The sequence below is a fragment of the Perissodus microlepis genome, chromosome 9 (genome assembly GCF_051167445.1).
Source record: "Perissodus microlepis isolate ML-2025 ecotype Zambia chromosome 9, ASM5116744v1, whole genome shotgun sequence".
Taxonomy (NCBI): domain Eukaryota; kingdom Metazoa; phylum Chordata; class Actinopteri; order Cichliformes; family Cichlidae; genus Perissodus; species Perissodus microlepis.
The window spans coordinates 14,353,059-14,377,896 of record NC_140469.1 but is presented as its reverse complement, the minus strand read 5'-3'; the positions used below and the strand labels follow the sequence as shown (position 1 = coordinate 14,377,896).

The 24,838-nt window shown below is 42.5% G+C and overlaps 3 protein-coding genes across 3 annotated transcripts; 2 read left to right on the top strand and 1 right to left on the bottom strand.

Annotated features, from left to right (window-relative positions):
• The first annotated feature begins 9,614 nt into the window (after window positions 1–9,614).
• On the top strand, window positions 9,615–17,136 carry hgd (homogentisate 1,2-dioxygenase). Its single transcript, XM_084939147.1, has 14 exons — window positions 9,615–9,810; window positions 10,987–11,058; window positions 11,196–11,284; window positions 11,388–11,493; window positions 12,361–12,420; window positions 12,506–12,597; window positions 12,692–12,726; window positions 12,858–12,937; window positions 13,222–13,321; window positions 14,267–14,391; window positions 16,106–16,210; window positions 16,304–16,430; window positions 16,667–16,848; window positions 16,930–17,136. The coding sequence occupies exons 1-14, from the start codon at window positions 9,673–9,675 to the stop codon at window positions 17,071–17,073; spliced, it is 1,455 nt and encodes a 484-aa protein (XP_084795273.1). The 5' UTR covers window positions 9,615–9,672; the 3' UTR covers window positions 17,074–17,136.
• Window positions 17,137–17,633: 497 nt separating this feature from the next.
• Window positions 17,634–20,214, bottom strand: ndufb4 (NADH:ubiquinone oxidoreductase subunit B4). The gene is made up of 3 exons (XM_084939149.1): window positions 20,004–20,214; window positions 18,620–18,763; window positions 17,634–17,793 (listed from the first exon to the last, which is right to left on the bottom strand). The coding sequence occupies exons 1-3, from the start codon at window positions 20,178–20,180 to the stop codon at window positions 17,731–17,733; spliced, it is 384 nt and encodes a 127-aa protein (XP_084795275.1). The 5' UTR covers window positions 20,181–20,214; the 3' UTR covers window positions 17,634–17,730.
• Window positions 20,215–20,248: 34 nt separating this feature from the next.
• LOC146380212 (sperm-associated antigen 16 protein-like) lies at window positions 20,249–21,091 on the top strand. Its single transcript, XM_084939148.1, has one exon. The coding sequence runs from the start codon at window positions 20,288–20,290 to the stop codon at window positions 21,065–21,067; it is 780 nt and encodes a 259-aa protein (XP_084795274.1). The 5' UTR covers window positions 20,249–20,287; the 3' UTR covers window positions 21,068–21,091.
• The last annotated feature ends 3,747 nt before the right edge of the window (window positions 21,092–24,838 follow it).

The following is a 24,838-nucleotide window of genomic DNA, read 5'->3' as shown; positions in this document are numbered from 1 at the left end:
GCGGTGATGAGACGCCGCACGGGGAGTCGCAGGGACTCCGCTGTGGAGAGGGGGAGAGATGGAGAGATGGATCGAGAATGTAATTTTAAATGAAAGTCTATTTAACCCGCTGTGAATGGCATGACCCCTATCCTCGCCTCAGAGCCCATCACTGTTAAAAGGATCATTTTCAGAATTCAATCCAAAAACTTCAGCAAGCTGCAATTTACTCTCTCCCACTCTCTCTCCTCTTCCCCTCAGTATATATCTGCCCAGCTAGAGCTTCGCAGCAGACGAAAAATAACAATAAAATATATGTCCAAGATTGCACAAGCTGCCCCCCTTCTCTTCTCTTTTATCTATTTTTAAGTCAGAGCTTTACGGCCCCTTTTGTGATTGGAATTGGAATAAGAGCGCAATTGATCTCAGCAAAGTTAAGTTAAGGTGCAGGTCGCTTAGTATTAGAAGAAGGTAAACCCACCTAACTCGGTTTCATCTCCTTTTTTTCTTTTCATTTATGAGCCTTACAAAAAGTTAACATAGCTGCTTTTATAGAAGTATCGGCGGGAGTGTAATATGAGAGGAAAAGTAATGCTTTTTTGATAGCATTAACCTTTCGTGGCGCACATTTCCTCAAAGGCCTGTGAAATCTGCGACACGAGACGGCACAAAGACAACAGCCAATATCGTCTCGTCATCCGCGTTCACGATAAAACACGCAGTCCTGCATGCTGTCACCTCACTGATGGTGTCACATTTAAGCTATCTGCAACTTTTTATTAGCATTATTATTATTATTTTTATTTTGTGGTGTCACAAACTTCCGAGCTTGTTTATTTTGCACGCAAATCAATGTAATGAGTGTAATAACAATATAAAATGTTATGCCTTTTCCCTGCGCGGTCACAAACAGACGTGCGTAATACAGACGGGTATTTAGAGTCGCTCTGTAATTTGGGGGCCACAATTTGATTCATTTATCCGAACACTGTTATTAACCCTGTGGAAAAAGAGATGTCAGCCGCCATTTCAGCCAGCAGGACATCCGCGCTTTGTTTAAATGCACTAATTACGCGCATACATTAGCCTGAGCGTAATTTTCACATTTTTCAGTTTCCCGTCTGTTTGACGTGCAGGTGAAGAGATGGCGGAAAGAGGCCGCCTTCAGTTGCAGCGCCACCTCCCCACCCCCTCCCCACCCTGTATTTTCATAACATCCTAACTTGATAATATCCAAGGGGAAACACCGGCTTGTGCGCTTTTCTGTTCGCTTAACGCTCGCATACTGTGGCTGTGCAGCTGTGAACTAGACCCTAGAAGTCCAGAGACCTCTGAACACATTCACGCCAATAGGAAACTTCATCTAATGACGCATTTAGTAGTGCATGCGTGCATTTTAATGGCGTGCCTCGGCCTTTTTTTTTTTTTTTTTTTTTTTTTTTTTATCTGTAGCGCATGCCTCGTCCTCTCTGAAGGCCAGGGAAGTGATACTCATGAAGTCCATTTAGGGCCAGCAGGTTGCGGTGGGCCTATAGCAGGTCATTCAGCTGGCGCCATCTTCTGGACGGAATAGCAAATTGCTCGCACAGGTGAGCATATTGCACCATTCATCTGTAACCGCGCTTTCCTGCTCCATCCTCACCACTGCCTGTATTGCCAGTTCATATGGGTGGATTAAATGTAATCAAAGCGGAAACCTCCACCCACCTTTAGGAGACAGGTCAGCACGTGAGGCATTTCATATTATTATTGTAATAATTTTTTTTAAACTACTAATTTGTCGTTGCGTTTTCCGCTGCCCCCTCAAGTTTGCCTCCGCTTTGCATCGCCATGTTGCACCAACTGTCCTTGGTGACGACGGCACATCCTCCATCCATCCCCGCGCTCTGACATAATTGGACACTTGCTCTGCTTGAGAGGCCAAGCAGGAAAAAGAAGGAGAGAGGGAGCGAGTGTGTGTTGGGAGGGGAGGGAGGCTTTTAAGGCGCGCGTAAGCAAAGTTAATTAGCGGTTATTAACAGCCCGCATAATGAGAGCGAGAGGGAGTCAATTTAATGACTTTGTTAGCGCGAGTTCAGAGCGACAGGCGATGATCGAAACAACAAAGGCGAGCGCGCACGCAGCCATCATCCGTAATTTCCAGTGGTAATGCGGTCTGATCAGAAACAAAGGGTTCTAATTTCGTTCAACTGACTCGATAATTTGTCCTTATGTAAGGAAAATAATTAATGACTTAATGCTTCAACAGAAGTAGCTTTCCTTGGGAGAGGATTTTTTTTTGGAGGCCTAGTTTGCTGGAGAAGGTGGTAAGGAAATCAATTTCCAGACCCATAATTATTTACATCATGAATTTAAAACGTGGACGTGTGCCTCTGCTCCCAGTTAGTGCGCAGACGAGGGAGAGTCTATTAGGAGAGGAGAGAAGGAGTTTTGCAGTCTCCTTCTCTCAAGCAAATTGTGTGTGGCAACAAATGGGCCACTTGTTATAATGTAGGATAATAGATTTAGATATTAGAACAAACAGCAAACCGCGAAGGATATGGGCCGGATGTAGTTTGGCAAACCGTTAAATGTAATAATAAATGCAATATTTAATGCAGTTCATCAGTGCAGATCTGAAGGGTTTGGTGGCAGATGATTCCTGGTTATACTTTGGAGTCCAACCTCATTCACGGCTGTATTATCCCCCCCCCCCCCCATGTGCAGGTCATTGTGGCTACCGCCTCGCAAATCATCCAAGCGCCTGCATGCGCGTCTTTACGCATGATTTCATCATTCCACAGATGGGTTGAGTCGGAGGAAAGATGTGAGCGCCATTATCGATTGAGGGAACATGAGACGCCTGCGGGCCACTCTTGGATTCATGGCAGGTGGATAGGTCACCCACACGAGAGCGGCAATTTCACGGCCCTCATTGTCTCCACTGATTACTGCTTTGATCACAGGAATCAAGAGCCCGAGACTCTCGTAAACCTCCAGCGTGGTCCAGGGAGCTCGCGAACTGAAGAGGTCATCATGCTTCATCATCACCATAACCATCGACATCATCATCCTCATCATCACCATCCTCATCATCACCGCTAGTTGACCATACAAACCTGGGGCGCTGTGTGTTTTCACAGGCGCGTTGCCCTTTTATTGATTGCGTGCCTTAATTTTAATTCGATTGCGCGAGTGTCAAAAATTCCGCAAGAATCATCCTAGTAATGAGATAATCAAAGTAATATATGCAAATCAGTTATGTTGCCAGCTTATCAAAACCGGAGTGCCCCCCCTTGAGTCTGAAGAAGTCCATTTATTCAGTTAGTGGCAATACCTTGCGCAAATGGCGCGATGCAAATGACAGTTGATTAGACTAAATTAAGAACCTCGTTTCTCCCTGACCTTGTCTGAGTTTTATGTAAATTCTTTTTTTCCCTTTTTTTTTTGCTTTAATGTGATAAAAGTGCATTTTTAAAACCTTGGCCTTTGTAGATCTGAACAATATTTTCCATGAGAAAAACAATGGCCAACCTCAAAACATAACTCAGTGTGTCAGTAGCTTGGATGATCCCCTGACTGGCTCTTTTGTGTCTGTCTTGCTGTCTGTCACAAATCTCAGTATACCTTGACCCTGGTGCAACACCCACAGTGACAGAAAGTGTACCGTGATAACTTCCTTGCTGTGGGGGAGTGTGCCTGGAAGATGGACTAGGTGTGGGCGCCTCTGGGTGTGTGTCTCAATGTGTGTGCCTGTGTGTGTTTACACAATTATGTGTACTCATGTGTGTACCATAACATATTGTCTAAGGAGACAGAGAGAGTGCAGTTCAGACTTCCTCTCTGTGGGGTGTGCGGGGCCTGTAGATGGGAAAGGAATAAATCCAATATAGATTGCAGGGCTGCGCTGCCTCCCGCTGGGGACCCTCAGACTTGCAGGCCAGGATCGAAGTGCTTTTCTCCACCTAAATTGGCCCGAGAGGCCGCGGGAGCAGCCGAGCTACACCCCCAGCACTGGGACTGCCTACGACCTAATGATGGTGCTGGGGACAGACGCAGATATACTCATGCGTACACACAGACGGAGATGCACGTGTTTTATACGTACACACCCGAAACTCACACGCAATCATGCCCAGATTGATATAACATCAGTCACACTCTTGCACCAGTCAAACACACACTTTGAGAAGAAAACCACACAGATATAAACACACCCTCGTTCTCTGATGTTGAACACACTCATTCCTTGTCCAAAGACCATTCACCTCAAGCCTTCCTCTTCACATCTTAGGCCACCCCTCAAACCTACCTCAGCTAAACTACAGATTTAGAGGAGGCATCCTCACTACCTGTCCGCACACTCCAGAGAGGGAGGAGTGAATAGCATAACTGGCACCACACCAAGTGTCTGGACTGATATGCACTGCTACCATTTGGTTCCCCTGCAAGGAAAACACCACCAGCTCCCCAATGCCATTACGCTTCCTGCCAAACGTCCCGGCACTGTCATTTTGGTTCTGTCCAGGGAGCTAATTCTATTTGTGATGATGTGCCGCTGGGAAGGGTCCAGAAACAGTGTGACAAAATATCCTATAGATGGACATTTGTGGCTCAGTGAGTCTCGGTACCCGCTCGCAGGGCATTAAATGAACTACATAGCTCATCTCTAGAGTGTAGAGCTGGAAGATGTCATGAAAGACCGTGTGCCTTTTGCAGATACAGTTACATTTCTGCATTTTATAAACCATTTTAAATCACTTTTCTTTTCATGGGAAGATTTACGTCATCTTTCTAAACAGATTATTCTATAATGCAGATCGTAGCGCGATCTCACCAGCTCGCTGACACGTCACAGTCTTGCTGGCTGTCTTCTCTGTTGCAGGGAGCTCACTTATTACAAAATGAGTGTGGTTAAAAAGAGGATTCAGTGTTTTTAAACTGTTTTGTGGTTACTGCAAAGTGTAAGAGTTTATAGATATGCTATACCGTTTGCTTTGTAGGGCAGGACAGAGCTTTCCCATCCTGTAATAACACTGCTATAGAGCCACTGATATCCTGCTTTTTTGTGTTTGCACTACCATCTTGTATCTTTTCTCTCCTTCGTTTTGTCTTCTCTACTATTTTCCACTTTGTATTTTCTCCCTTTCAGCTCGCTCACGCCTCTCTTGTCTCTTGATACTGACACATCTTTTACCCTGTTGTCTTCAATAGTCCACTTGTGTCTTTGCTATGGAGCAATTCGTTCAGTTGTCCCTGGCTACACCCGGCTGTTTTTTTTGTTTGCAATTTTCACGTATCGCCTTTTATTTATTTATTTATTTTTAAAATTGAATAACTCATCTATGCCCTTGGGGAAAGCACATTTTGAGTTTATGCGTGTGTGTTTGTGCGCGGTGCAGACACGGAGGATGCATACTAAATATCCTGAATGCAAAGATAAGTACGTGCAGTACACAAACATAGGCCAGAAACACATACACGACAAAATCCTTTTGACATCAATAATTGGTAAATCCTCTGATTAACTTGTAAGAATTGTCCTTAGAGTGCTTAAGTAATTGTGTTTGTGTGTGTCCTTTTTTATTGCATGCACCCCCTCTCTGTAAAGCACATCTTTATAACCAAGCAATTCCAAAGCAATTTTCTCTGTGGGAGGAGAGTGTAATTTTCTATTCTGTGACACTGTGATGTGTAAGAAACTGGGAGCTGGCGCTAAAAGGTGTCTGTAGTGTGTGTCTTGGTGTGGGTGTGAGCCACTTTAATGGCCAACGCGGGGCGGGTGGCGGTGGTGGTGAGCGGGTGCATGTCAGGAAGGCCATCATTTAATGACTCCCAAATAGTGCCCTCCTCGTTAGAGCTATCGTCCTGGAAACGCGGGGCTGTGAACCACGAGAGCGCCACACGCTGCAACAGTCTTTTATCTTCATATTAAACCATTTGCATAACATTACCACGATAGATAAGATTCAGGAGATACTCAACCTACTCAGGGAGCGACAGAGAGAGAGTAGACACAGGAGACACAGAGAGGGTATACTACATGTCCTTGCAAATCTAATCAGCGTTAAATGGAGCTGTCAAATGTGTGTGTGTGTTGTGTGAGTGTGCATTTGCTACTGGAAGGCTCATGTCAGGAGTCATTTAACATTAAAGCGCAACAGTATATAACAGGGCTGTAATTACAAAATGCAAGAATCCAGATGTGACATCTAAATACAGCAGTCATTTATCGGTGATACACAAAATAACACCAAATGGCGTGTGCACTTATATGTCCTTCACAAAGTTGAGTTTTAATGTTTTCTTTTTCTTAACGTGTCGCACAAATTGTATTTGTGGCAGCAGCTCTACAGAATACAAAGAAGTAGCTAATTAGAACAAATTACATTACTAGCATTTTCAAAATTGCAGACATTATTTGCATTGACGGCAGCATTTTGTGCAGCATCAGCAGACTAACAAAAGGCTGAAATTCGTGTTTTTTATAGGCACACCGAGCTATGCTGTTTAAAGTGGTTTGCTCTGTTCTGAGGACTGTCGGATCTGCAGCTGCTCTTCCCTGCTCAAAGAAGAAAAGACTTATTGCAACAGAAAGAGCAGGAAAATGTGCAAGCACACGCTAATTAGTTGTTGCTACTTGCCACTACCCGATTAGCGCAGTCAAGAGCACTGTTGATCTGTACAGTATATCGCTATTAGTATGGATATAGTGTATGCCACTCTGCCACGTCTAAGCCACTCACAGGTGGAGTGAATAGCATCGACCATCTCATTACAAGTCTCTGTTCTTCACAATCATGTGGATTAGTAACACTCCCCGATGGCACCAGCCTCCAGCTGGACAATGTGCCTCGCCCCCACCAGTGGCTCTGGTTATTAAAATCCTGTATTGAGCCTGAAGCTGAGCATTTCTTTGTCGCTATCTTGGCATTTTGAAACTGTATGTGATAAGTGACGGATACTTCAGTTTACAGAAGGTAAGGCTAAGCCCACCCTGCTTTATCATCCTTTTGGACACAAATAGGGAAGATAAGAAATGAAACTAGAGACTGAGAGCGTGAACTGACCAGGAAAGTACTTTCTGCAGTCATACTTGAAGAAGCAGAGGGCTGTTTTCCTATTAATTTCTATACATCTATAATTTTTTTTGTAGCCAGATCCCTGTTCTTCATTTGGAATTAAGATTTTAGGCAATTCATCTTAAGCTTCACTATGGTGATCATTTATACTTTACTTAATGCTCCATAAGAGCTACTTAGGAACTGCTCACAAGGAGCCCAAAGTGCTGAACTGTTCTCAAACCTCCACAGATCCCAAACCGGTCGAGCATCTGGAAGCTGTATCGGAACCAAACCTTCACCACTGCAGCCCCCTAGTTCCTGTGTCCAAACCAAGATAGATTTGAGCTGTTTTGATGACATGAAGAGGACTTGCACAATATTTGTAACAAGGTTTTAATGTTGTGGCTATAACCACACTGGATTACAATTCCCTGCTCAGACTCTGGTAGAAGTTTAACTGTAGTTTAAGGGTATAAATAGTATATTTTAAAAGTATTATGACAAAGCTTCAGGTGAATGCTTCAGGCCCTGACACTGACTCGATAAGAGAAAATACCATTGTGCTGTTCAGCTATGGTTTTATGTATGTGTGGGTAGATGATCACTGATCGACAGCTTCCTGACTCTGCTTGCTTGAAAATACCCAGTGGAACGGGGCAACATATAATTTTTATGTGTATTACCACGCATTGTCCCTAGCATACATCTGATCAGTTTGTGAAAAACAAACAAACAAACAAAATAAATAACAACTGTGAGCCATGCAGGACACTTAAAGGACTAATTCAACCTAATAACATACCAGAAAATCGTTTTTTAAAAGGTTAATCTCTCTTTGATATTTTTAACAATACTTTACCTGAATAATGTTTTTGTTTCTCAAAGCAGAAAAAAGGTTTCGTCCTTAATGCCTGTCACAATAAAAACTGTACACAGAAAGGTCTGGGCACAGATTGAAAGATACGCTGTGTCCTGGATCGGGTGGTATATCACGGAGGATTTGACACTATGTTTTCTTTCTGTGTGTATTTTGAGTGAACTGAACCTTTAATGGTGAGACTAAGGCTAAGGGGGCAAAAATGAGTGTAGGATACTTGCGTGTGATATGAAAGGCTAAAGATGCCATCACAAAACAGAATACTTACTCTGTGTGTGTGTGTGTGTGCGAGCGATAGAGAAAGAGAGAGATTGCTTGTTTATGCACACTGGGATAGACTGTGCCAGGTGAGTGTACCGTTTACCATCAAACCATTGAATTCAGCAGGCATCTAATAACAAAGCATTTATGGCCCACTTACGCATGCATAGATATAACTGTCAGTAGGAAACAACAGTCCCTTTTCTCCGTCTCCAGCTATTTCTTCTTCTCTTAAAACACACAGGCACCATCCGGATTGGACCCAGATACTCTAGAATTCTATCATCAGACTCGGGGATGAAATTAAAATCGCTCATTTTCTTTCTCCATACAAGGAGCAGATCAATTTCCGGAGACTGGGACGTGATATTTTCCTGCCATTGGGCTTTCTCGTCTTTGGCACAGCACCCTGACTGGCTGCCAGCGGGAGGCCCGGGCCTGACTGCACGCCTCGCCGGAGAACAGTTACTTCTGCCGCGGCGAGTTTATTTGCGCCTCGCTATGAGAATTGCCATCATTTACCCTTCCCCAGCGCCCCCCTCCAGAAAGAGAAAAGAAATAGACAAGCAGGGGGAAGCGAGGCAAGAATGAGAAAGGCGAAATTGATTCTTTTTGATACATGCTGCCTGGGGGACATTAGGCACACCTCGTTTGACCACCTATTTCAAGAAATGAACTGAATAAATTTTGCGTGAAGTAATGTATAGGCCTTTTAGAGGCCTTGCGCTGTTGTTTTCGCTTTATGAGGAATGACGGGCTCGCTGCAGCGCGCAGAGGTCATCTGAACAGACGCGAATCCTGGTTTTAGGAAAACGAAATTAATTGTAGCTGTACAAGAATGTTAACTCACTTTATATGAAACAAGAAGTGAGATTGTGTTGAGCATGGCGAATGTGATGAAAACACTGAAATCTGCAGGACTGGCGGGCCCCGGGGGTCGATGGCATATTAAACAATTCACGCAGATTGAACAATGCCGCTAAATATTGGGCTACACTGCAAATATGGGGCCTTAAGCCATTGAATAAACTCTTGTTGCCCAGATGTTCGCTTTGCAGGACGTGGGGATGTGCATGGCGCCCGTGTTTGCACAAGTAGTGCGCATGAGGTCACCACTTCAGCAGAATGAGAACTCTGGCATATCTTCTATGTATGATACAAGCTTCTGACCGCCTAGCACCCGTTGTTACGCCCCACTTAAAAACGAAGTGTTGTCATACATTTTTCGCTGTCAGTGATAGGATCGCTGTGCCATTTAAAACCATGACTTGGACTTTAATCCCTCAGTGTTCCTTACCTGCATCACAAATTTCTTTTTAATCGGTCCTTCCTTGTTTGTCCTGGCAGGGACACCGGCCCTTGTTTGTGCACACTTTGACCATCCGACCCGTCCTTTCCCTTTTACGTGTCCCCCAGCTGTTACGTCACAGAGCCAGTCAAGGCCTAATTAAACCCAGATTGGGAAAGCGTATAAATCCCAGCCCCTTTTCCCTAGTCTGTCCAAACAGCAACATGCAGACACCCGAAGTGGATTTTAGTCGAAGGGAATACATTAAGAAGAAAACTGCAAGTCGATCCGTAACCACTGTGAAACGCTCAACAGCTGCCACAGAAAAAGTTCTGACACACAACAAAATGGCTGGACTCAAGGTAAGGAGACAATTCCTCGAAGCAAAACTGTTTCTAAATGTGTAAATATTCAATTATTATCGCTTATGAGCTGCGTCTGTGTCGACTATCAGACTGTGCATGCATGTGGAGTTAGGGTGCAGAACTATATCATACAGAAATACAGAAGAAAAGTTTTTATTTTTTATTTATTTGTTTTGCACCAGAATGTGTGAAATTCATGCGCCTTAAAGCCACCACAGCTCCTGTGGCCGCAGACTGAAGGGAGGCGTTTCCTCCAACCAATCAGAGCGCTGCATTCTGCAGCTGCCCAGATGTGGTTTGAAGTGCCTAAATCTTTTTTAATTTCAGTGGGAACTCTTCAATTTAATTGCAAAAACATGATTTTAAACCCCAGTTTTCCACTTTATTGCCATTGCTGCAAAATTATGGCGATGGGCTGCATTTAGTAGGCATTTGCTTAGATTACTTTTTTATATATAGAACCTTTAATATTTGACTGAAGGTTTCAAAGTCATGACACCTACTCAAATGCAAAGCTTTGCCTATACTGGAATAGTTAACAAACTATCCAAGGAATGCTGGGATCATTGCCAAGTCTAGCTTTGCTGCTCTAGCTCTAATAAACTTTTAAGAGGACAGAAAACTGACTTTGTAAAGCATTCCTTCAACTTGGGACACTGTGGAGCTTCCAACAAGCTCTTTGGCACATGATCACGCACATATGGAAACCATCTGTGTCTGTGAGTGTGCTTTCTTGCAAACTCACAATGACTCAGCAAGATGCGTGTACACTGTGACAAGTTTGATCTTCCTGCGGCAGAAGAGACGCGATCGGTAGAGGTGCAGGCGAGATGCAAAACAACACTCTTATCCTAGATGGAACATTGATCAAAACATGCTGCAGAGGATGTAAGTGTAATTAGGCTGTTTCTGTGGCACAATAACACAAAATAATGGATGACTGCAAGGGGGGAAATTTGGCATAACTGCAGTTTGTTTTATCATAGATCTAATGTGAATCAATATGACAACAATTAACAAAAAGACAAGCCTTAATGACAAGCCTTCAAGTTTAATTATAACCAGCATGAACACATTTATCCTGCATTACAATGAAGCTGCATGATGTATTTTTTTATTTTTCACTTCAACTTGTCTCCATTTGTGTGTTGGATTTGTGTTTGTCTCTTTCAGTACATGAGCGGTTTCGGGAACGAGTTCTCATCTGAAGACCCTCGCTGTCCTGGATCCTTACCTGAGGGACAGGTAAAAACCCACACTGGGCTCCTTTTGTTATTTATTCATCATTATTTTCTAATTGTTGAAAATGAGGATAATAGAACACCATATATAGTGTACATATACACAGATTACAGCATTTTTTATGTTCCATGTGCTTGCAGAATAATCCCCAGGTCTGCCCATATGGCCTTTATGCCGAGCAGCTTTCCGGCTCTGCCTTCACCTGCCCGCGTCCAGCCAATAAGAGGAGGTGTCCTTTTCTGTTTGAAACCTAAATCAGGTTTTATAGTGACTCCAAATGGATCCCAGACAATATGGATAACTAAACATTTCCCTTCCTCTTCTTTCTCTAGCTGGTTGTACCGCATCCTTCCATCTGTTAAACACAAGCCATTCACCTCGGTTCCCTGTGGAGATCTAACAGAGAACTGGAACGAAGTGGAGCCTGATCCTAACCAGGTATATCAACACAAGGAGTCCCTGCTCATTTTGGGCTTAGTTACAAATCAAAAGTCTTTCATCGCTTTTACATCTGTGTAGTAAATGTTCAGCTGAAGCCATAACAAGTTTAGCATAGCATTTAGCCGTCCCAGTGTGACCAAATCTACGCACTGTCTTCTCTAAACCTCACATTAATGCGGTTCATTTTTTTTGTTTAATCCATAAAAAAATTGTGGTAAATGACACTGTTTGGGGGCCAGCAGATTCCCTTCATTTTCAGTATTGTGCCTTTAGCTTCACATTTACCACACAGCCTCCAAAGCTATACCAATGTTTTCGACAAGGAAACAATTTCAAGCTCTTCATACTGTTAAAAGTAACAGTGTTGTTTCAATCCATTAAAAATGCTGGTGACATAAGAGCACATACAGCCACAAATTTCAAATCTGTGATTGGTAGTGACATGCTGTACGTGACATCATCATCAAGTTTGTCTGTTTCAGACAAGTTTACGAAAAGCAATGATGAAGCATGATAAACAGTAGATATATTTATATATATATATATAGTAACTTATTTAGAAAATATTTTCCACAGATTGATTTCTTTAAATACACTGAAGGTGCACAATAGGTACACTACAATGAACCGCTTCAAGTAAAAGTTACTGCTACTACTCTACTCTACTGCTACTCATAAATAGAGGTAAATACTGTAAATACTAATAGCTGGGAAACTAAACATAAACAGCAAGCTAGTAAGTAATAAAAACAAACATTTAAAGAAGCTGTAAAGCAGGCCCACTGTGAAATAATGGTGGTTATTATAATTTTACAGTAAAAATTTGTTACAGTGCAGATTCTGACTCTGAGGTTTCTTTCACAGCTTCGATGGCTGCCATTCACCATCCCCAAAACTACAGAGAAGAAAGCGGACTTTGTGGCTGTAAGTCAAGCTAATTTTTTCTCTTATTTTTAATTTTTATGAAAATATCCATCTGATTTTATTTGCGTCCATCTCCACGTTTCAGGGTTTGCATACTGTCTGCGGTGCTGGAGATGCCAAATCTCGTAATGGCATCGGAGTCCACGTGTACACCTGTAACACCTCCATGGTCGACAGGTGAGAATGTATAAATTATGTGACGAAAGGATATATTTTTATTGATGAAAAACATTTCCAGCCTTCTTTTGATCTTATTTTATTCTTGTTCCAGGTGCTTCAACAACTCAGACGGAGACTTTCTGATTGGTGAGGAAAGGAGCGCTGTTGTTGTTTTCGCTGTCATCTATCATAAGAACAGTGATAGCTCAAACATCAGCCTGCCTTCTTCTTCAAATTTTCTTTTCTCTGTGTCTCTCTTTGTCTGTTTGTGTGCGCAGTCCCTCAGCAGGGAGAGATCTTGATCACCACAGAGTTTGGGAAGATGATGGTCGAGCCGAACGAGATCTGTGTCATCCAGGTGGGCTGTATGTTTTCCATCTCCCCGGTTTTCAAAGAAATCTGCCGTTGTGTCTGCCCCAACATCCCACTTACCATATTTAGAAAGGCATTGTTTGGTGCTTTTTGAAAGTGACCTCAAAAATAAGCGACGGTGGAAAAGAGGTTTTAAGCTACCAAAAGCCTGACCACCTGGACAGCAGCACGTGTGCTTTTCAAAGTCCGTTCAGAACTGAAACAGCACACAGTTGATACTTAATAGGACAAAATTTCCTCTCACTGCCACTTTTCACATTTTTTTTTTAGCAAGGGATGCGCTTCAGTGTGGATGTGTTTGGGGAAACCAGAGGCTACATACTCGAGGTGTATGGTGCCCATTTTGAACTGCCTGACCTTGGCCCAATAGGTTTGTATGATATTTGTGAGTCTATATAAGTGCAGCATATGTCTTTGTGTTCACTTTTCCTTGAAACGTGCTCACCAAGCTCTTTTACATCTATGTCTTGGAACAGAATGTCCATGTCTAAAACTGTTCACACTTTTCTCTGCGTAACTCACTCTGTGCTCAGAGGATAAATCTTGCTTAGAAATTTTATTAAGGAGATTAACATCTGCTGTTTTGTTTATAGAGTACATATAAAAAGCAACAACAACACAAAATGCTTCATTGAGCAGCATATTGCTGTTAGATATTTAGGAAACTAGTAACTAGTTTGTGATTTCTGTGTCTTCCTACATATAACAAAAATATTTCTTGTGCCCACCAAAGATGTTTTGGCTTTCCGACAAAGCGTCATGGCTCTAAAAATAATGTTTTATCATTAAATGTATTCACATCTACAATTGTTTTAATCTTTATTTTACCTTTATTCGCTAGCTGGGCCCACGTCCTCATTTTAGGTTGGACAGCATTTTAGTAGGTAAAGCTGAATGCTTTGACAGGACTTGAGGGAAGGCCTCGAAGGGGGCTGGTGATGGCTCCCTGCCCTGGCAGACCCGCATGCACCAAATAGAAATGAACAAGTTAAAGAATTGAAAACAAGGAGGGAGGGAGGGTGGGGGAGGTAAACGAGAATGAACAGCTTGCAGAACTGGGGGAACCTATATAGATGACAGCGTGTTTGGAGGCGTGGTCCTGCTCCTGAAATTCCAATACATAATCTCCAAATAGTTAAAATATCAAAAAATGCACAGCTAAATTGCTAAATAAGCTAACACCTTAACTACATGAAACCACCTGTGATTACGTGATCTGTCACCCCCAATTGTTTCCTATTTTTTTATTGTTATCATTATCATCATGATTATGCCTACACTGCCTTTACTTTGACACTTTGCGTGTGTTTTGCAGGAGCCAATGGTCTGGCTAACCCGAGAGACTTCCTGTGTCCGGTTGCATGGTATGAAGATCGCAAAGTGCCCACTGGTTACACCATCATCAATAAATACCAGGGGAAGCTGTTTGCATGCCAACAGGTGGCTATTGTGGCACACAACTTTATCTGTATCACTGTACTTCCACGCATACCTGCGGTCTGACAGGGACACACACACACACACACACACACACGGCTTACTTGCCCTATTACCCTATTTAGTTTTGTGTCTGCTTCAGTGAACGCCATCGAACAGCCGCAGTGACTAACAGGAAACTGTCCAAGTGAAGCATATGATCCATTAGCTGCTCCTGCCGACTGAATTGCCATCCCTGATGATTTAATATCGAAGCATTAGCTGTTATCCATTCAGCAGGTTTCCGCCTCGACTCCCTTATGAGTCTTAATCACTCATAATTAGTTAAGGCATTCTGGAGCTGCAGACAGTGTACCTGTGAAGCTTTTGCTTTGTAGGAAAAAACCTTTTTCAAGTTAAGCATTAATTTCAACATATTTCAGCCGGGGAATGATCCTCCCCCTCCCGAAATGTCCTGTTGGGCGCATAATTGGATCGACACATAATGTCTGACAGGAGGTTTTTTACTGAGGCAGGGAGGAGGTGGGAGGAGAGGTTTGTCAGGGGTGGGGGTTGGGGGGGTTGTAACCGTGGAAACCATGTCAAACCACACTGTTATTATTCATCATAGGAAGTACACTAGGGCAAGATACTGTCTTTTCTTTTTTTGAAGCAAAACAGACCTCTTCCCATCTTCCTCTCTGCTTCTGCTTGAGTATCTGCCACCAGTTATATGCTCTTCCCAGAGAGTGGACCAGAGAGGTTGCAGGGGTAAGAAAATAAGATGGGGCGGCGGAGGCCTCGTATAAGGGAAGATGCTGCCGCTCCTGCCTGGTCCTGCTGTTTTGTTCCCCCGCAGAGTGCCGAAATTGCTCAAATTAACTTATTATTTGCTTGACTGGACCAATATGTTTGTGTTTTGTGTGCGTGTGTGCGCAAGTGCTCGCTCGCCTCCATTTTCCTCCTTTCATTTTAATCGAATGTAGTGGAGTTATCACAGATGAATGTCCAAGAAATTACCTGCACTGGATTTCCCGAAGGCCTCTTTGTACGTCGACTACTGTCAATTGAGTGTGTGTTAAGTTGTTTTCGGCGTTCATTAGTCACGAATGTTTGCGTGTGTGAATGCATCTGTATATGTATATGTATTTGCCAGCATTCGTCGTTGGTGTGTATTAGCTTTTCGTGTGTGGAAAAGCTTGTGTGTAAAGGAACAGGGAGGTCAGTATGGAGGCAGCTTGAGTTGTAATGAACTATATTGATTTTAGAGTTGCTGTTGAATGTCTTTTTTCGCAGTGACATTATCAGAACAGAGAAACTATATAAAATTGCTGTGGTTTTAACAATCAAGATAAAGAAATATCTCTGCACCCACTGCTGCCGCTGCTCCCCTCTCCCCATAACTGCGCTGCTGCGAGCGTCAAAATGCTCAAAGTTTGGGAAAGTTTGATTGTGAAGCCAATTACCCCATAATACCTGGAGCCTCGTATCACAAAGAAAAGGGGGGAATGAAAGAGAAGAAAGGATGAAAGAAGCACACCCTCTTTCACAATCAACCCTTTTCATTATGACCAGTTTTTTTCTCTTTATGTGAAGAAGTACTCTCTCTGGGAATTTAAGATTACAAAGACATTATTCATTGTTCCGTTTTCCCTGTGAAAAGCTCAATTTAAAGCCTTTTGTGTTTGTTGCTTGGGTAGACTCCTCTTATTTGTTTTGTTCTGTGCTCTGCACGTAGGATTTCTCGCCATTCAATGTGGTCGCCTGGCACGGTAACTACACGCCTTACAAATACAACCTGAACAACTTCATGGTTATCAACTGTGTGGCCTTCGACCATGCGGTGAGAGTTGTGTTTAGGGACACGCCAATAGCACTTTTGAATGCAAATAGCCGTGCTCCTCACCCGTCGCATGTTTATGATCTCTCTATATAGGATCCATCTATCTTTACTGTGCTGACTGCCAAATCCACTAGACCAGGGGTTGCCATTGCTGACTTTGTCATCTTCCCCCCACGGTGGGGTGTGGCTGACCACACCTTCCGCCCACCATACTATCACCGTAAGACACACGCACACACATCCATTTACCCAGCCTGTGTCAAGGCAGTAGGTGAGAACAAACCACCTGCTGTATGACTCACTTCAATGGAGACCCCACAATAGTCTCCTTTTGTCCGATTTCATTGCAGACCTATAAGGCCATCTAGCGGAAATCAGTGTTACACCTGGCATATTCAACAGCAAACTAGACACATGACGCTGCTGTGTTACAGCTCCTCCTGCTTGTCACTGTAGGTAACTGCATGAGTGAATTCATGGGTCTGATCAAAGGCCATTATGAGGCCAAAGAGGAGGGTTTCCAGCCAGGAGGGGCCAGTCTCCACAGCATAATGACCCCGCATGGCCCGGACGTGGACTGCTTTGAGAAGAACAGCACTGCTGAACTCAAACCTGAGAGGGTGGCTGAGGGAACCATGGTAAACAAACAAAATATATATATGGTTAACACATGACCAAGTCGGTATCGTTTATCACAGCGTGCTTTTTCCTATCACCAGGCTTTTATGTTTGAGTCGTCCTTCAGCATGGCGGTGACAAAGTGGGGTCTTCATACATGCCAGAAGCTTGACAAGAACTACTACCAATGTTGGGAACCTCTACGCAGCCACTTTAACCCCAACTGGAAGCCTGGCAAACAGTAGAAACCCAGTGATTCAGAATGCATTAAGAGCAAACAAATCAAAATAAATATATCAAAATAAAAATTTCACTTCTCGCAATCCAATGATTTATTTGTGTTTCCCGAGTAGATTTGTTGACAGAATAAACAGGAAGAATAAAGTAATTTCCTTCTCACAGAAGTATAAAACCAAATTGTCGTCACATGTGTATTTTTATTTTTAAGAAACATAACTGCAAAATTAAGGAACAATAAGAGGCAACCTTAGACCAGCATTCTGTTTTACTAAGAGGTGAAGAGACCCTGTCTTTACCCCTCATGCTACTGTTGTACCAATATTGCCATTATCCTTTAATATCTAAATAACACCGCAGTGCTTCTTTATTGGACTATATATAGTCTTGCTTTATGTGAAACGGGGATCATTGATATCAGCATGTCTTGCATTTTCTTTTCCTGTGCCAATCTGAACTTATGTGAGAGGGGGGAATCGAGTCCTTCAGTCTCCAAGTAGATCCTCCTTGCCTCTGTGTATAACTGCAGACATGCAAATGGTACTTTCACACATGAAAGCCACGTAACTCTGGTTTGACAATATAATTTTATTCGGTTAATAATAATTACACACATGGACATCATCTCTAGAACACACAGGACGAGGGTCTTTCTACACCCGGGCTCAAGATGACAAACTGAACTTGCGCTCGAGGGTACCGGCCTTAATTTGCTCCTCCTTCCTATCCTGTAAAACAGATGACAAACAGATGATAGGTTAGTGCGGTTTTCATAGAAACAAAGTCATATCGCCCTCACCCTCATCACCTTCCAGACGTTTTCTCAAACTCCATGTTTTATGAGTGAGCTTTTTATGATTTTCAAGCAGCTTTTTTTCCCCTTCCCAGCACCAAAAAAGGGGGGTTGGGACAAATATGATAGCCCAGCAGTGTGACAATTGGACCAAATTCTCCCTGGAATCTCAATTGGCGAGGACTTTGACGGTGAATCTCCATGACAATGGGGTAGAAAATGAAAGCAGGCAGCATTTTGGATGAAGCATTCATTTCTAACGTGAGCGGGTCTGTGTCAAAAGAAAGAAAACCAGATCAACGGTGCACCTACATGGGAATAATGAGTCCCAATCTTCAACTAAATAGCTTTTCAGGTTTCTATGACAGCATTTGTCACCAAATCACATTTTATGAATACCCAGATCAAATACTCTAAATGGTCAAATTATTACAGTGGCTGAAAAATGACCACTATTGTAACAGTGTAAAGTAACCATGTAACCAATACTGAATTATTTTGTTTCCTGCAGTAAATGTACTGATATTTTTTTAACCTCCAACAATACTTGGCAATTTACTCCTAGTTTCTATTGTTCTTGTTTTGGTTCTAGTCTCACATGTGCCTTTAGACAGCCTAAAGAGGGCCAGTGGGGCTTAAATTGTGGTTCAAGAGCTCTCTACAAACTTTTGTGATGAGAAAACACAGCTGAGCCGATTAAACTACCCATTAAGATCAAGCAGACAGCGAGTGAGAAGGCTACAGTGTTTCTTGTCTCATACCCTGTCTGTCTTGAAGATGTAGTAGAGGGCAAAGAGAGGTACAACTCCAAACATTGCACCCAGCAGAGAGGTCTTGTTTGTAGGCCTGAAGTGTGCGTAGGGATTGCCTCGTGCGTACACCCAGCGTGTCAAGGCAGGGTCTTCCTGTACAGACAGAAGTAAGCAATGACATTTATCACCATATGTAAACGTAGAATTCACAGCAGAAAAAAAGACTCAAATATTTACAACAAATCAACCAAAATTTAAAAGTCTCATAGTGACGTTAAAAATATTATTATCTATTATACTTAAACCTTTTATTTTAGGTGGGGAAAACTCAGGAAACAGCAGAAAAGAGAGGGGGGGGGGGCATTTTTCAAGGACAGGACATTTTTCTAGAAAAATCCTGGTGTACATATTTTAAACAGTTTACATTTACTTTACTGGTACATTTAATTTACTGGTATTGTGCTTGCTGGTCAATTTCATGAACTTAAGAGAACAAAGCCATTATAAAACGTAACAGTAAAAGTAACATGTAACTCTGCCTTTAAAACAATCACAGCGCACACAGTATAGATGGAAAAATGAGGTAATCCAACTACACCACTGAGTACCATAAAGACGTTATGGAAGAACTGAAGTATATCCAGACAGATGACAAACTAAGTCAGCATGAAGGGCTGCTACAGCTACTTTGGTTGGACATCTGCTATGACTTAAAGTTTCAGTGCAGAACCTGCACTGTAGCGATTCAAGTCGTTAGATATTATACATGATATTCGGTTATACTGTGTTTTGATGATTGTGGTTGACCTGTATAACAGGCCAGCATGCTGTATAACATGCTGGCCCACCATCTCTCATAAGTGTCGAGCTGGGTTGGGGTCCGGTGACTGCAAAGGCCATGGCATATGATTCAAACTATTTTATATAACGATTAAATCATTCAGTGAACCCTGGTGCCTAACGGATGGGGGCTACTCCAAGCTGTAAAGACATGTTTCATCACAGGATACAGTGACCCCTCACACTAAAGACTGAAGTGGACCCAAACCATGTCAGCGAAATGCTCCCTAGGAGCATAACAGAACCACGAGACCCCCTAATTTAAAACACTGCAGGGGTCGGGTTTTTTTCTGTCACCAGTCAGTTTTCAGAGCACACCAGGAAGAAAGCAACCTGTACTGCAGCGCACGGTTCCCAAGACGTAAACGATATTCGTAATGTAGTAGTGACTAGCATGGAGTGGAAGGTCTCGTTTATAATCTTATTTAAAATTTAGACTAAATAAATACATATAGTCACCGCTGTGCCCCGCTAATGCTACCCGTTAGCATTCTGGCCAATAACTTGAGCCCTTTTCAAGGGTGACATTGCTAACTAGCAAGTAGCCACTCACAATGAGCTCTTTTCTGTGCGGGTTATTGAGTTGCAGCTGATATTGGCGCTTCAGATTTGCTCGCAGTGCACCCCTGGCTTCTTCGGCACGCCTCTGCTCCGGCGAAAGGTTGAAATATTCGTTTGGATCCAATGTTTTTGGCCGAGTGGCCAAGGGCGCCTCTCGGTAGTCCGCCATGATTGTTTAATGACTGCTGGAACGGTGGAAAACGCGAGCTTGTGAAATCTCGCGTTGAGTGAGCGCCGTATTACCATAGCAACGTCAAACTCTGGCTGAACGAAGCAATGGATGCAGCGCAGGAAAGTGAAGAGAAAGTGGCTGACGGCACATCGCCTGACAGTAATGATGACTTTAAATGTGAAGACATTTCTGTAGAAGACGAATTGAGTTTAAAAGAAGGTGAAGAAGACTTGGAAGCGACGGTGAAAGCCATCCAAGACCGGGCAGAAGCCAGTGCAAGGCCCAGTTCAACCAACAGAACATCCAAACCACCAGCCGTAGTTGACTTTTTACGGAACTTTCTCTTCCAAATGGGCATGACAGAAACCCTCGATTGTTTTCAAACCGAGTGGAACGAGATGGTGCAGAAAGGACTGCTGGAGGAAGAGGGTCTCACGGTGACCCCATTCGTTCACATTGAAAACCAGCGTCTGGAAAACGAGCTGAAAACCGCTCTGAAGGAGATGGAGGAGTACAGGCGTGCAGTCTCTGCAGCAGCCGGGACTCTGGTGAGGGTGCAAAAAAACAGAGACTTTCACCGGATGCAACATAAGCGTGTTGTCCAGGAGAAAAACCTACTCATCGAGGAGATGAGGAAAGTCAAGATGCAGTGCAACAGCTACGAACCTGCGGTGAAGCGGATGAACGAGAAATATGAGGTCGTTTTAAAGCAGGTCATGCTGGCGGCTTTGGAGAGGGACAAAGCCTTCAGGGAGGTGAACGCTTCGTCAGTTCAACACGACACCCTCTGTGGAGGGGAGGAACGGGGAGGAGAGGCGGGCGTAGAGAAATACCCTTCAGTGACACAGCCGAGACCTCCGGCCCCTGCGCACTCAAAAAAATAAATTGGGTTGTTGTTACATTTACAAGAGTCTAAATATTAATTTGAACAAAATAATTTAATGTTTCTATGGTGAACGTAATTAAATAATGTATGATCTGCATGGAATTCAACAAATTAATTTATTCTTGGTGAGATGACACAATGATACAATCTAGTTAGAGTGGCTAGTTGCCTGGACTCGCGAAATGCACAAGATCACACGAGATTCCAAACCACAGGAAAATCACTGGGGTTATAAGAGGCAGAAAAGCATACACACACTAGTGTATGCTATATGCACTGTTACCTCACAACAAGAAGGTCCTGAGTTTAAATCCAAAGACACGCAGCTAGTGGGGTTAGATTAATTGGTGATTCTACCCATATGTATGAATGCTTGTCTATCTCTCTGTGTTAGCCCTGTGATGGACTGGTGACCACCTATCCAGGGATGACCCTGCCACTGACTGGCCCCTAATTTAAGTTATTTAAATTAAGTTGGACTCAGTTGCACTAAATGCGTACATTAAGTAGGAATAACAGAATTTCATAATGTAAAAATAACATTTAATAGCGTGGAAATCCTTTCCATTGTTCTTTTCATGTTCATTCAAACAGTTTTTTTTTTTTTAAATTTCTGTTCTTTTTTATAAAAAAAAAATCATTGTTGTCTGAAGGTGCTGACATGACCAACAAATTAAAAACACACAATACAAGCCCAACATTCAGTTTATAAATGAGGGCTGGGGATTAATGTTTGGTCAAGCACGCCAGCAGATTAGAGACCCGATGAGAGAAAACAAGAAAAACTGCACTCAATTAATAGAAATGTCCTACGACCTTACAGAAACACAAGCTATTAATGAGCAGATACAGTGGAATCTCCAAGACACAGAGGAAAAACAACCAGGAGCTACAAGTAAAACTTGATGAAGTGCTGGAAAAAAAATAAAGAAATTCTTCAAGAGAAGAACAAACACGCCAGCATATTACAGGGCTGACGAGAGAAAACAAGAAAAAGTGTGCTCAATTAAAACAAGTGTCCGATGAGAGGGGACGAGTTTAAAGCTACTGGTATGGACATACAGCATAGTCTCAGAGAAACTGAGATAAAGATTTGCAAGCTTTAACTAAAACTTTAACTAAAACAGGAATAAATTAAGAGTTTCTTCAAGAGAAGAAACAACTGGAAATAAAACAGAAAGAACTGGAGTGCAAACTCCAATACATGGACAAAAACCACCAAGTGCTTCAAATAATGCTTGATGAAGCACTGCATAAAAATGCAAAAATACTTCAAGAAAAAGTGCATCAGCAAGAAATACAGAAAGAAAGGCAACCTGTTCTCCAAGACTTTAAGAGAAAAAATCTAGAACTGCAAGAATGTTATAACAAAATGAAGGACAAAAGATGCAGTGTAGGTTCAATGAAATGCAGAAGAGAACTCAGGAGTTAGAAGACATGTACAACAAAGCGTTGTACAACGAAGTACAAAGCTAATACAGGAGGTGAAATCTAAAAAACTGAAAGAAAAGCTTGAAGAAAAAAAAAGAAGCAACATTTAAGAACTGGAGAAAAGACTCAAGAAACCTGAGAAGCAAAATGCAGAAACAATCGATGACATAAAAAATCTCATCCTTCAGATAAAAGAGCTCCAGGAACAGTGCCTGAGAAAGAAGAAAAAACGCTTCCACTTATTCAGGAAGAGGGACCCTCCTGCTTCCACCTCTCCTCTCCCCTCTCTCCCTTTCTCTCCTATCACCTCTCTTTGTTCACCCCTTCCTCTTCATCCCTTTTCTTTTCCTTCTTTTTTCACCCTCACCCCCCAACTAGTCCAGGCAGTTGACTGTCCCTTCCTCAGCCTGGTTCTTTTGGAGTTTTTTTCCTGTTTAAAAGGAGTTTTTCCTCCCCACTGTTGCCTAGTGCTTGCTCAGAAGGAATTGTTGGGGTTTTCTCTCCTCTCCCTCTTTCCACCTTTCTATCCCTTTGTTTTTTTCCACCCTCTTCTTTCACCCTCTTTTCCAACCTCTTCCTTTCATCTCTCCTCTCTTTACCCTGTGTTCACTTTTGAGAACACACGGCAGAGAGATAGGAGGAAACAGTAAAGACAGTCAATCATATTTTTACATGCATCAAATCACTGTCTTTATTCATGAATAATCTAAGGAAACAGTGGAAAAAATAACACATCTCCAGCTCTTAAAGATAATCCTAAACTAAACAGAAACAGCTCTGCACTGGTATACAAGCCCTGTAACTAGGGCACCTGACAATAAGCCACTATGACTAGTCTCCATCTTGACCTAGCACATTAGTCCTTGAGAGCACTAGCAACTGCTGACTAAATAGCCAGTGGCTCCCCCCAGCCTATGAAATAACAATTCAATATCAAGTAAGGAATACATAAGTTAAAGCAATGCTTAATCTTTCATTCAAATATAATGATAAGTTAACAGTGGGGACATTAGCACAAGTATAGAAAATGTCCCAATTCTGTGAATGTTTAAAATGAATAGATTATTTAAGTCTCCAGTACACTTGGCACATTCCCTCCTAGGACCTTGACTATAAAAGGAGGCCAAAAAGACCCAGACTGGTTTGACAGTTCCTGGGTGTTGGCGGATGGAGGCCAGGTGGAGTCTGGAGGAGAGGTTAGAAACAGATCAGAAACAAATCTTAAAACGTTGGGCAGCTCTCTTCATGAGAGTTCTCTTAAAAGTAATGTGGCAACAATATACACAACAGTTAGATGAAAGCCACTGCAATGTGCTTAGAAGTCTGCCCCTGTCCTTTCTGTAAGTGTGTGTGTGTTGTGTGTCTTTTGTGTTTCAGAGTAGGAGTTTTGCCCTTGTCTCCACCCTGACTACTTCACACCCGAGAAGCATCACTGATTACACACCTGGTTGCAGTTGGTCTGTTTTAAGATGGAGACATCCCCTTATTTGATGCCAGATTATTGTGCTGTGTGTGGTAACCTGCTTGGTGCCTCCTGTGTGCAAGTAACTCAGGAAATTGTCGATTTGGACTTCATCCTCATTTTTAACAAGAATGAAAGTGCCTATATGCTGGAAGTGGGTCATCCGCCCGAGTGGTGTAGAGACAATGAGCTTGTTGTTAACACCTCAAAAACAAAAGAGATGATTATTGACTTCAGGAGGTCAAGGGTAATTCCCTGGGCATCAGGATGAAGTAGAAGGTAGACTATCAATAAGCACAGAACACTTTAGAGCCATCTGGCAAACGGTTCAGGACCATAAGAAGAAGAACCAACAGCCTCAGGAACCGTTTTTAGCTATCATCACACTACACAACTAATTACAGACATATCATAGAAACTTCAATACAGATAACGCACAAGATGGCATTGAGGACACTTCTGACACCTTAAACTGGCCAAATCATTTACAATGATGCTGTTTATCTCATCTGTTCTTACCATCTGTTCTTTTCTTTATCCATCCTTTATTTATGCATTAATTTTATTTTTGTTACTGTTTTTTTTTATCTTAAGAGATCTCAAACCATATTTTATTGTACTATGTATAAAGCCAATAAAGACGATTCATTCATTTATTAATTCATTCATAATGTCCATGGCAATTGCTGGAGTCACTCAATGGTTCAGACATTATAGAAATTAACCACAAGAGGGCACTCTTTAGCAAGCTGTGGTTACACTACTGTGACTGTAGCACACATTAACCGCAGTCTCAGAGAACAGTCTCTAGGAACATGTAAAAACAAAACAAAGAGAATCTGCTGAACAGCATTCAGAGATAAAATATTAAAGTAT